Here is a 12500-nt window from a genome sequence, read left to right as displayed (position 1 = left end):
GTGTCTGACTGTGACTGTGTGTGTCTGACTGTGACTGTGTGTGTGTGTGACTGTGTGTGTGTGTGACTGTGTGTCTGACTGTGACTGTGCGTCTGACTGTGACTGTGCGTCTGACTGTGTGTCTGACTGTGACTGTGTGTGTCTGACTGTGACTGTGACTGTGTGTGTCTGACTGTGACTGTGTGTGTGTGTCTGACTGTGACTGTGTGTGTCTGACTGTGACTGTGTGTGTCTGACTGTGACTGTGTGTGTCTGACTGTGACTGTGTGTCTGACTGTGACTGTGTGTCTGACTGTGACTGTGTGTGTGTGTGACTGTGTGTCTGACTGTGACTGTGTGTCTGACTGTGACTGTGCGTCTGACTGTGTGTCTGACTGTGACTGTGCGTCTGACTGTGTGTGTGTCTGACTGTGACTATGTCTGACTGTGATTGTGTGTGTGTGTCTGACTGTGATTGTGTGTCTGACTGTGACTGTGTGTCTGACTGTGTCTGACTGTGACTGTGTGTCTGACTGTGACTGTGTGTGTGTGTGTGTGTGACTGTGACTGTGTGTGTGTGTGTGTGTGTCTGACTGTGACTGTGTGTGTCTGACTGTGACTGTGTGTCTGACTGTGACTGTGTGTCTGACTGTGACTGTGTGTCTGACTGTGACTGTGTGTGTGTGTGTGTGTGTGTGTGTCTGACTGTGACTGTGTGTGTCTGACTGTGACTGTGTGTCTGACTGTGACTGTGTGTCTGACTGTGACTGTGTGTGTGTGTGTGTGTGTGTGTGTGTGTGACTGTGTGTGTCTGACTGTGACTGTGTGTCTGACTGTGACTGTGTGTGTGTGTGACTGTGTGTGTGTGTGTGTGTGTGTGTGTGTGTGACTGTGTGTCTGACTGTGACTGTGTGTCTGACTGTGACTGTGTGTGTGTGTGTGTGTGTCTGACTGTGACTGTGGGTCTGACTGTGACTGTGTGTGTGTGTGACTGTGTGTGTGTGTGACTGTGTGTCTGACTGTGACTGTGCGTCTGACTGTGACTGTGCGTCTGACTGTGTGTCTGACTGTGACTGTGTGTGTGTGTGTGTGTGTCTGACTGTGACTATGTCTGACTGTGACTGTGCGTCTGACTGTGACTGTGTGTGTGTGTGTGTGTGTGTGTGTGTGTGTCTGGCTGTGACTGTGTGACTGTGACTGTGTGTGTGTCTGACTGTGACTGTGTGTGTGTCTGACTGTGACTGTGTGTCTGACTGTGTGTGTGTCTGACTGTGACTGTGTGTGTGTCTGACTGTGACTGACTGTGCGTCTGACTGTGACTATGTCTGACTGTGCGTCTGACTGTGACTGTGACTGTGTGTGTGTCTGACTGTGACTGTGTGTGTGTCTGACTGTGACTGTGTGTGTGTGTGTGACTGTGTGTCTGACTGTGTGTGTGTCTGTGACTGTGTGTGTGTGTGTCTGACTGTGACTGTGTGTCTGACTGTGACTGTGCGTCTGACTGTGACTGTGCGTGTGACTGTGCGTCTGACTGTGACTGTGCGTCTGACTGTGACTGTGCGTCTGACTGTGACTGTGTGTGTGTCTGACTGTGACTATGTCTGACTGTGATTGTGTGTGTGTGTGTTTGTTTGTCTGACTGTGATTGTGTGTGTGTGTGTCTGACTGTGACTGTGTGTGTCTGACTGTGACTGTGTGTCTGACTGTGACTGTGTCTGACTGTGACTGTGTGTGTGTGTGACTGTGACTGTGTGTGTGTGTGTGTGTCTGACTGTGACTGTGACTGTGTGTCTGACTGTGACTGTGTGTCTGACTGTGACTGTGTGTCTGACTGTGACTGTGTGTCTGACTGTGACTGTGTGTGTCTGACTGTGACTGTGTGTCTGACTGTGACTGTGTGTGTGTGTGTGTGTGTCTGACTGTGACTATGTCTGACTGTGACTGTGTGTCTGACTGTGACTGTGTGTCTGACTGTGACTGTGTGTCTGACTGTGACTGTGTGTGTGTGTGTGTGTGTGGGTCTGACTGTGACTGTGGGTCTGACTGTGACTGTGGGTCTGACTGTGACTGTGTGTGTGACTGTGTGTGTCTGACTGTGACTTTGTGTGTCTGACTGTGACTTTGTGTGTCTGACTGTGACTGTGTGTGTCTGACTGTGACTGTGTGTCTGACTGTGACTGTGTGTCTGACTGTGACTGTGTGTGTGTGTGTGTGTGTCTGACTGTGACTATGTCTGACTGTGACTGTGTGTGTGTGTGTGTGTGACTGTGTGTCTGACTGTGACTGTGTGTCTGACTGTGACTGTGTGTGTGTGTGACTGTGTGTCTGACTGTGACTGTGTGTCTGACTGTGACTGTGTGTCTGACTGTGACTGTGTGTGTGTGTGTGTGGGTCTGACTGTGACTGTGGGTCTGACTGTGACTGTGGGTCTGACTGTGACTGTGTGTGTGACTGTGTGTGTGTATGTGTCTGACTGTGACTGTCTGACTGTGACTGTGCGTCTGACTGTGACTGTGTGTGTGTGTGTGTGTCTGACTGTGACTGTGTGTGTCTGTGACTGTGCGTCTGACTGTGACTGTGCGTCTGACTGTGACTGTGTGTCTGACTGTGTGTGTGTCTGACTGTGTGTGTCTGACTGTGACTATGTCTGACTGTTATTGTGTGTGTGTGACTGTGTGTCTGACTGTGACTGTTTGTCTGACTGTGACTGTTTGTCTGACTGTGACTGTGTGTGTGTGTGTGGGTCTGACTGTGACTGTGGGTCTGACTGTGACTGTGTGTGTGACTGTGACTGTGTGTGTGTGTGTCTGACTGTGACTATGTCTGACTGTGACTATGTCTGACTGTGACTGTGCGTCTGACTGTGACTGTGCGTCTGACTGTGACTGTGCGTCTGACTGTGACTGTGCGTCTGACTGTGTGTGTGTGCGTCTGACTGTGACTGTGTGTGTGTCTGACTGTGTGTGTGTCTGACTGTGACTATGTCTGACTGTGATTGTGTGTGTGTGTGTGTCTGACTGACTGTGTGTCTGACTGTGACTGTGTGTCTGACTGTGACTGTGTCTGACTGTGACTGTGTGTGTCTGACTGTGACTGTGTGTCTGACTGTGACTGTGTGTGACTGTGTGTGTCTGACTGTGACTTTGTGTGTCTGACTGTGACTGTGTGTGTCTGACTGTGACTGTGTGTGTCTGACTGTGACTGTGTGTGTGTCTGACTGTGACTGTGTGTCTGACTGTGACTGTGTGTCTGACTGTGACTGTGTGTGTGTGTGTGTGTCTGACTGTGACTATGTCTGACTGTGACTGTGTGTGTGTGTGACTGTGTGTCTGACTGTGACTGTGTGTCTGACTGTGACTGTGTGTGTGTGTGTGTGTGTGTGTGTGTGTGTGTCTGACTGTGACTATGTCTGACTGTGTGTGTGTGTGTGTGTGTGTGTGTGTGACTGTGTGTCTGACTGTGACTGTGTCTGACTGTGACTGTGTGTGTGTGTGTGTCTGACTGTGACTGTGGGTCTGACTGTGACTGTGTGTCTGACTGTGACTGTGTGTGTGTGTGTGTGTCTGACTGTGACTATGTCTGACTGTGACTGTGCGTCTGACTGTGACTGTGTGTGTGTGTGTGTGTGTGTGTGTCTGGCTGTGACTGTGTGACTGTGACTGTGTGTGTGTCTGACTGTGACTGTGTGTGTGTCTGACTGTGACTGTGTGTCTGACTGTGTGTGTGTCTGACTGTGACTGTGTGTGTGTCTGACTGTGACTGTGTGTGTGTCTGACTGTGACTATGTCTGACTGTGCGTCTGACTGTGACTGTGACTGTGTGTGTGTCTGACTGTGACTGTGTGTGTGTCTGACTGTGACTGTATGTGTGTGTGTGTGACTGTGTGTCTGACTGTGACTGTGTGTCTGACTGTGACTGTGTGTCTGACTGTGTGTGTGTCTGTGACTGTGTGTGTGTGTGTCTGACTGTGACTGTGTGTCTGACTGTGACTGTGTGTCTGACTGTGACTGTGCGTGTGACTGTGCGTCTGACTGTGACTGTGCGTCTGACTGTGACTGTGTGTGTGTCTGACTGTGACTATGTCTGACTGTGATTGTGTGTGTGTGTTTGTATGTCTGACTGTGATTGTGTGTGTGTGTGTGTCTGACTGTGACTGTGTGTGTCTGACTGTGACTGTGTGTCTGACTGTGACTGTGTCTGACTGTGACTGTGTGTGTGTGTGTGTGTGACTGTGACTGTGTGTGTGTGTGTGTGTGTGTGTGTGTGTCTGACTGTGACTGTGTGTGTCTGACTGTGACTGTGTCTGACTGTGACTGTGTGTCTGACTGTGTGTGTCTGACTGTGACTGTGTGTGTCTGACTGTGACTGTGTGTCTGACTGTGACTGTGTGTCTGACTGTGACTGTGACTGTGTGTGTGTGACTGTGTGTGTGTGTGTGTGTGTGTCTGACTGTGACTGTGTGTGTGTGTGTGTGTGTGTGACTGTGTGTCTGACTGTGACTGTGTGTCTGACTGTGACTGTGTGTGTGTGTGTGTGTGTGACTGTGTCTGACTGTGACTGTGTGTCTGACTGTGACTGTGTGTCTGACTGTGACTGTGTGTGTGTGTGTGGGTCTGACTGTGACTGTGGGTCTGACTGTGACTGTGGGTCTGACTGTGACTGTGTGTGTGACTGTGACTGTGTGTGTGTGTGTGTGTGTCTGACTGTGACTGTCTGACTGTGACTGTGCGTCTGACTGTGACTGTGTGTGTGTCTGACTGTGTGTGTGTGTGTGTGTGTCTGACTGTGCGTCTGACTGTGACTGCGTCTGACTGTGACTGTGTGTCTGACTGTGTGTGTGTCTGACTGTGTGTGTGTCTGACTGTGACTATGTCTGACTGTGACTGTGTGTCTGACTGTGTGTGTGTCTGACTGTGTGTGTGTCTGACTGTGACTATGTCTGACTGTGATTGTGTGTGTGTGACTGTGTGTCTGACTGTGACTGTTTGTCTGACTGTGACTGTTTGTCTGACTGTGACTGTGTGTGTGTGTGTGGGTCTGACTGTGACTGGGTCTGACTGTGACTGTGTGTGTGACTGTGACTGTGTGTGTCTGACTGTGACTATGTCTGACTGTGACTATGTCTGACTGTGACTGTGCGTCTGACTGTGACTGTGTGTGTGTGTGTGTCTGACTGTGTGTGTGTGTGCGTCTGACTGTGACTGTGCGTCTGACTGTGACTGTGCGTCTGACTGTGTGTGTGTGTGTGTGTCTGACTGTGATTGTGTGTGTGTGTCTGACTGTGACTGTGTGTGTCTGACTGTGACTGTGTGTCTGACTGTGACTGTGTGTCTGACTGTGACTGTGTGTCTGACTGTGACTGTGTGTGTGACTGTGTGTGTCTGACTGTGACTTTGTGTGTCTGACTGTGACTGTGTGTCTGACTGTGACTGTGTGTGTGACTGTGTGTGTCTGACTGTGACTTTGTGTGTCTGACTGTGACTGTGTGTGTCTGACTGTGACTGTGTGTCTGACTGTGACTGTGTGTGTGTGTCTGACTGTGACTATGTCTGACTGTGACTGTGTGTGTGTGTGTGTGTGTGTGACTGTGTGTCTGACTGTGACTGTGTGTGTGTGTGTGTGTGTCTGACTGTGACTGGGTCTGACTGTGACTGTGGGTCTGACTGTGACTGTGTGTGTGACTGTGACTGTGTGTGTGTGTCTGACTGTGACTATGTCTGACTGTGTGTGTGACTGTGTGTGTGTGTGTGTGTGTCTGACTGTGACTGTGTGTGTCTGTGACTGTGTGTGTGTCTGACTGTGACTGTGTGTCTGACTGTGTGTGTTTCTGACTGTGACTGTGTGTGTGTCTGACTGTGACTGTGTGTGTGACTGTGTGTGTGTCTGACTGTGACTGTTTGTGTGTCTGACTGTGACTGTGTGTGTGTGTGTCTGACTGTGACTATGTCTGACTGTGACTGTGCGTGTGTGTGTCTGACTGTGACTGTGTGTGTGTCTGACTGTGACTGTGTGTGTGTGTGTGTCTGACTGTGACTATGTCTGACTGTGACTGTGCGTGTGTGTGTCTGACTGTGACTGTATGTCTGACTGTGACTGTGTGTGTGTGTGTGTGTGTGTGACTGACTGTGTCTGACTGTGACTGTGTGTGTGTGTGACTGACTGTGTGTGTCTGACTGTGACTGTGTGTGTGTCTGACTGTGACTATGTCTGACTGTGCGTCTGACTGTGACTGTGTGTGTGTGTGTGTGTGTGTCTGACTGTGACTGTGTCTGACTGTGACTGTGTGTGTGTGTGACTGTGTGTCTGACTGTGTCTGTGTCTGACTGTGACTGTGTGTCTGACTGTGACTATGTCTGACTGTGACTGTGCGTGTGTGTGTCTGACTGTGACTGTATGTCTGACTGTGACTGTGTGTGTGTGTGTGTGTGTGTGTGTGTGTGTGTGTGTGTCTGACTGACTGTGTGTCTGACTGTGACTGTGTGTGTGTGTGACTGACTGTGTGTGTCTGACTGTGACTGTGTGTGTGTCTGACTGTGACTGTGTGTGTGTGTGTGTGTGTCTGACTGTGACTGTGTCTGACTGTGACTGTGTGTCTGACTGTGACTGTGTGTGTGTGTGACTGTGTGTCTGACTGTGTCTGTGTGTGTGTCTGACTGTGACTGTATGTCTGACTGTGACTGTGTCTGACTGACTGTGTGTCTGATTGTGTGTTGTTGTGTTGTAGATGGTTCTGGAGTTGTGTCGAGGTCCGGTGGATCTCAGGAACATTCAGGCTCATCTGGACAAACTCCATCTTCCAGACGTGGCGCCTGGACAGCCGGTACAAGACTAACCTTATATACTATACACTAACTTTATATACTATACACTAACTTTATATACTATACACTAACCTTATATACTATACACTAACTTTATATACTATACACTAACTTTATATACTATACACTAACCTTATATACTATACACTAACCCTATATACTATACACTAACTTTATATACTATACACTAACCTTATATACTATACACTAACCCTATATACTATACACTAACCGTAACCCTGTAGAGGAAGTGCATATGTATTAATTTCAGGCAGTGTTTAACTGTATTATTACAGTCGAGTCAGCTTTATACAGTACAGACCGATTCAAAACAGCTTCACAGTAATAAACAGAAGCAATGAAACAAACTTCATCAGATATGAGAGGAATTCTGCTGTAAAGATTTTGCTGTTATTATTCAGTTCATGTTTTCTCTCTTCTGATCAGTAATAATGGTGTTTTGTGGTTTGTGTTCAGGCTCCTGATGCTGATTTGAGAACCTGCGTCACTACTTTCAAAGCTTTGGTTCTGGCGCTGCTGAAAGACCCGGTTGAGAAAGCTTATTTCTTTCAGGTTAGACACACATCAGGTTCATCCTTCACTGGTGTGTGTGTGTGTGTGTGTGTGTGTGTGTGTGTGTGTGTGTGTGTGTGTGTGTGTGTGTGTGTGTGTGTGTGTGTGTGTGTGTGTGTGTGTGTGTGTGAACATCCTGTCTGTGTCTCTCACACAGGAAGTGTTTCCTGTGGAATATGGCGCTGGGTTTGACACGGCACTGAAGGAAGTGATGTGGGATCTGCTCTCCAGCCTGGAGAAACTGCTTCCTGTGCCAGACTTGAAGAAGGTGCAGGACTCTATATAGATATAACTATAACCAGATATTAAATCTTGTGAAAGGCTTTCAAACGTATTTTAAAGTCGGCATGAAAGGGAAGTAGTGCTGGTCTCCTCTCCTCTATTGTGCCGTATATCCGAATGAAACGCTTCAGGAACAAGAACACGTGGGCGGGGCTTGATCGTGTCTGTGGGGAATTTATTGTATGGTTGTGGTTTTCTATTGGCTAATCTCATGTGAGTGACAGGTTCCTCCCCCCACATCATCAGAGAAGAGACGCTGCAAGAGGAACTTATTCTGATTCAAGATTATTAACACTAATGATGATGTGCACCCATAAATAATCTAGACACTGCAATAATCCATACACTGAACCTTTGTTCTCTCTCTCTCTCTCTCTCTCTCTCTCTCTCTCTCTCTCTCTCTCTCTCTCTCTCTCTCTCTCTCTCTCTCTCTCTCTCCCTCCTTCAGACGGTGTCGTGGCTCTCTGCTGCCCCCTCTGGCCTGGAGGACTGCATGTGCACCGACCCGAGCGACCTGCAGCTCCTCCTGCAGCAACACCGGCTGTTCAGCGCAGACACACACAGCTGGCAGACAGGCAAACACACTTCGGTTTTATTTGTGCTTTAGTCATATGCAAAACAGTTTTAACGGTTTTAAGATGAATATGCAATAAGAGCCATTTCTTTAGTTTCCAGTTGTCCCGTTAAGCTGCTTAATGTTGCAAACTTCTATTAGTTTATTATCGTAAACATAAACTTACCGGTTTGTATCACAGAAAGTTTTATTGTTCACTCCAGTTTGTTTTTATAATGTATTAGTAAATTTTTTATATGTTTGGGCACTCAATAGAATATATTATTATTATAAAACGTACAGTAGTATACACTATTTTAATGTTGCTGTGGGACAATGTGAGAGACACATTAAATTCATTATATTATTGTAAATATTATTATTAATAATTACTAGTGCAACAATAAAACACAATAGATACTTTTTATATTTATTGCACATACAACAACTGGCCAACAAAAGTCTACAAATAAATGATCCTAGTTAAGAAATGTACCATAAATAAATAATAATAATAAAATCTAATATTTTGCGGTAACGGTAATGGCGTTGTAACGGGGAAGCAGTGATTCGTTTGATTACCGTAAAACTTCAAATAATAGCCCGGGCCTTTATTTTCCCAAATCGCCGAACTGCACCGGCTTGTATTTGAGACAGGCCTTTAATGTAGTGCTGAGACTTCACCCTGTGCTGCAATATACAATTAGTTTTACATTAATTTACAGAAATCAGCTGGTTGAATGAAAATTGATGATGTTATCGGAATTTCAGGTAATATTCTCAATTCAGTTATCGGACGCTCTGAGGTAAAGTGAATTCAGACTGCAGACTAAGCAACGATTGTATTTAATTGTACAGTACAATCATAACACAGTACAGACATGATCTTAATTCCATAATGTCCTTATTAAACATAACAATATTGCTGGCCATAAGCGGACAAAGTGCGCGTCTGGTGTGCGATTCCTCGAGTTGTCATAGACGCGCCGGCGCCGCTAACTCTCTCTGCCTGCCTTGCTAGCGTTAGCAGCTCCCGCCAGATGCGCAGGGCTCTCTTGCGTGCGCAATCTGCACCACAGAACTGGCTTACACAGACGATCTGACGGGTTTAGAAGATTAAATACAACCCGAAACTAAAAAACAGACCAGTCCTCTATTTGAGACAGGCCTTTATTTATCCAAACCTGCAGCCACACCAGGCGTCTATTTGGGACTCGGCTATTATTTGAAGTTTTACGGTACTCGTTACTGAACGCGGTTTATTTATAACGGCGTTATTCCCATCACTGGTTGTGTGTGTGTGTCCTCTCTCAGGCGCTGCTCCCCGCTCCTCCGGCGACTGCATCATGTCTTCGCTCTCCGTCCCTCCATCGGCTCGAGCGGATCTGGCCTCGGATCAGGTGCTGTTCGTCCAGCCCGACTCCATCATCGTCACCGACTACACCGAGGTGGAGCTGAGCAGCCATGAGGAGGAGGAGGAGATGAAGATGGTGGAGCTGAGCAGCCATGAGGAGGAGGAGGAGGAGATGAAGATGGTGGAGCTGAGCAGCCGTGAGGAGGAGGAGGAGGAGATGAAGATGAAGATGGTGGAGCTGAGCAGCCGTGAGGAGGAGGAGGAGGAGGAGATGAAGATGGTGGAGCTGAGCAGCCATGAGGAGGAGCAGGAGGAGATGAAGATGAAGATGGTGGAGCTGAGCAGCCGTGAGGAGGAGGAGGAGGAGGAGATGAAGATGGTGGAGCTGAGCAGCCGTGAGGAGGAGGAGGAGGAGATGAAGATGGTGGAGCTGAGCAGCCGTGAGGAGGAGGAGGAGGAGGAGGAGGAGGAGGAGGAGGAGATGAAGATGGTGGAGCTGAGCAGCCGTGAGGAGGAGGAGGAGATGAAGATGAAGATGGTGGAGCTGAGCAGCCGTGAGGAGGAGGAGGAGATGAAGATGGTGGAGCTGCTGGAGGACGAGCCTTCAGCGAGTGAACATCCTCCTGTGGGGCCGAGTGAAGATCCCGCGCTCCTCACTCCTCACGAGGCCCGAGCCGAGCCCTCGGCGCCTGACGACGGTCTACAGGAGGACCAACCCGTCCAGCCGAACCCCGAGCGCCAGACACGCACGCCTGACGCAGGAAGTGACATCATAACACCGCAGGAAGCCACGGCTCCCGTGTCTGACGTTACCCAGAAGCCCCCGGTGCGGAGAGGGCGAGGAAGGCCGAGGAAATCTGCAGAGTCCACGGACGCCAGAACACCAGAGCGAGCCGCGTCCGTCACGCCGCAGACCCGCGGGCAGCAGCGGTGAGTGACGTGCAGATGATGAGACCAGTACCACTGATACTAACACTTTAGTTTCTCTTCTCTTCTATATCTACATAAAGCGTTAGACTAAACTGGGAAGGGTCATAGCACTAGCATATTGTTGTCCTATTGCTAGTTCACTGCTTCTATTGCTCTCCTCGTTTGTAAGTGGCTTTGGATGAAGGCGTCTGCTAAATGATTAAATGTAAATATGTGTTTCGTTCCAGGAGCGCCCTCGCACCGCACCGAGACTGCAGAGGTGAGTTCTGCTTTCACTAGTTTAAAATGATTTACCGCTAGAGCTACTAGTGAAGAAGACAACCATCAGTCAAGAACATGACCAGGTCGCTGGGATAAATCACTGTTGAACATGATTTGAACAAGCGTCTCTAGCGGGACTGTTATTTAACATAAATTTCAGTAATCATCATAAATGGGAAAGCTACCCTAAAACCTCCACATCTACTTCAAATTTAGAACACAACTTGATTATTGCAGCCAATCACAGACATATCTGATGAGCGCGTGAACACAACGACCAATCAGAGGTCTTTGATTCCGCTCAAAGCCTCACATTTTTTTAATTTCAGTATCGACTTGGTACCGAAGTCAGTACTTTTGACAACACTAGAATGCAGCTTTAACTCTGAGTCCATCACCATGTCAGAATGTCTCTCTGATGTTTCTCACAGACGCCGCTGACGCTCCAGAAGCTTCCAGCGTCCCGTCCCGCACGCGGAGAACCAGCAGAACCGAGCCGGCGGCCGCAGACAACCCTCGCGCTCGTCACGCGTGCTCCACCTGCGGGCGCAAGTTCACGCGGCGCTCAGACGTGCAGCGGCACCAGCTAACACACACCGGCGAGCGCCCGTTCCACTGCGCGCAGTGCCAGAAGACCTTCCAGCACGCCTGGGACTTGACCAAACACTGTCGCAAGATCCACGGCGAGGCTAGCTTCACCTGCCGCGAGTGCCAGAGCGCCTTCGCTAACCTGCGCGAGCTAACGGCGCACCACAAAAGAAGCCACGCGGGCGAGCCGCCGCACTACTGCTCCATCTGCGGAGACGCTAGTGCTAATCCCGCCGCGCTCGCTACGCACCGGCGGAGCCACAGCGCCACACACACCTACCGCTGCGAGCAGTGCGGCGAGGGCTTCGACACACTGATCCTGAGATCCGCTCACCGGCAGAGCCACCGCAGACGCTGCCAGTTCAAGTGCCCGCAGTGCGAGAAAACCTTCACGCGGCGTAGCGACGTGAGGCGGCACCAGCTAACGCACACCGGCGAGCGCCCGCATCAGTGTTCGCTCTGCGGGAAACGCTTCGGGCTTCGCTCCGGGCTTCAGAAACACATGAGCACACACACCGGTGAGCGTCCGTTTGCGTGTCCGCACTGTAGCAAGAGCTTCACGCAGGTCTCGATCCTGCGGCGTCACGAGCGCATGCACACGGGCGAGAGACCTTACCTGTGCTCACACTGCGGCAAACGCTTTCTCTCGCTCGGCGAGCTCATCAAACACGACAAGACCCACGCCGACGCTCGCCCGCACGCCTGCCCGCAGTGTAGCAAAGCCTTCAAGTTCAAGCGCTCGCTCCAGGAGCATCTGCTAGCGCACAGCGGCGCGCGGCCGTTCCCCTGCCGCTACTGCGGGAAGATGTTCGCTAAGGCCTTCGCGCTGACCCGACACCACCTGATCCACACGGGCGAGCGGCCCTACGCCTGCACACACTGCGAGCGCACGTTCCTCACCGGCGCAGAGCTAGCGCTGCACGAGCGCACACACACCGGCGAGAGGCCGTTCTCCTGCGCCGCGTGCCCGCGCCGGTTCCGTAGCTCGTCGGAGTTAGCACGACACCGGCGCACACACTCCGACCAGCGGCCCTACGCCTGCGGATACTGTCCCAAAGCCTTCGCTAGCGCCGCTAAACTCAAGAACCACACCAGGGTCCACACGCGCGAGAGCAAACCCAGACGCCCCGCCGTGAAGCTAGCCGAGGTCAACGTCATT

The 12500-nt window shown here is 50.0% G+C and overlaps 1 protein-coding gene across 2 annotated transcripts in view; it reads left to right on the top strand.

Moving 5' to 3' along the window:
- The window catches only part of LOC307003621 (uncharacterized protein), a 15913-nt gene that overhangs the window by 2932 nt on the left and 481 nt on the right, over window positions 1–12500 (top strand). For both annotated transcript variants that reach the window (XM_079622299.1, XM_079622300.1), the window contains exons 3-9: window positions 6704–6799; window positions 7278–7373; window positions 7531–7641; window positions 8104–8230; window positions 9523–10492; window positions 10720–10751; window positions 11185–12500. The exon at window positions 11185–12500 is cut by the window's right edge and continues 481 nt beyond it. In XM_079622299.1, the coding sequence (XP_079478425.1) occupies window positions 6704–6799; window positions 7278–7373; window positions 7531–7641; window positions 8104–8230; window positions 9523–10492; window positions 10720–10751; window positions 11185–12500 (2748 nt within the window). The remainder of the gene's footprint in view (window positions 1–6703; window positions 6800–7277; window positions 7374–7530; window positions 7642–8103; window positions 8231–9522; window positions 10493–10719; window positions 10752–11184) is intronic.

The sequence above is a fragment of the Phoxinus phoxinus genome (genome assembly GCF_949152265.1).
Source record: "Phoxinus phoxinus genome assembly, chromosome: 9".
NCBI lineage: Eukaryota > Metazoa > Chordata > Actinopteri > Cypriniformes > Leuciscidae > Phoxinus > Phoxinus phoxinus.
The sequence above is the reverse complement of the archived record's forward strand: the minus strand, read 5'-3'. Positions and strand labels throughout refer to the sequence as shown.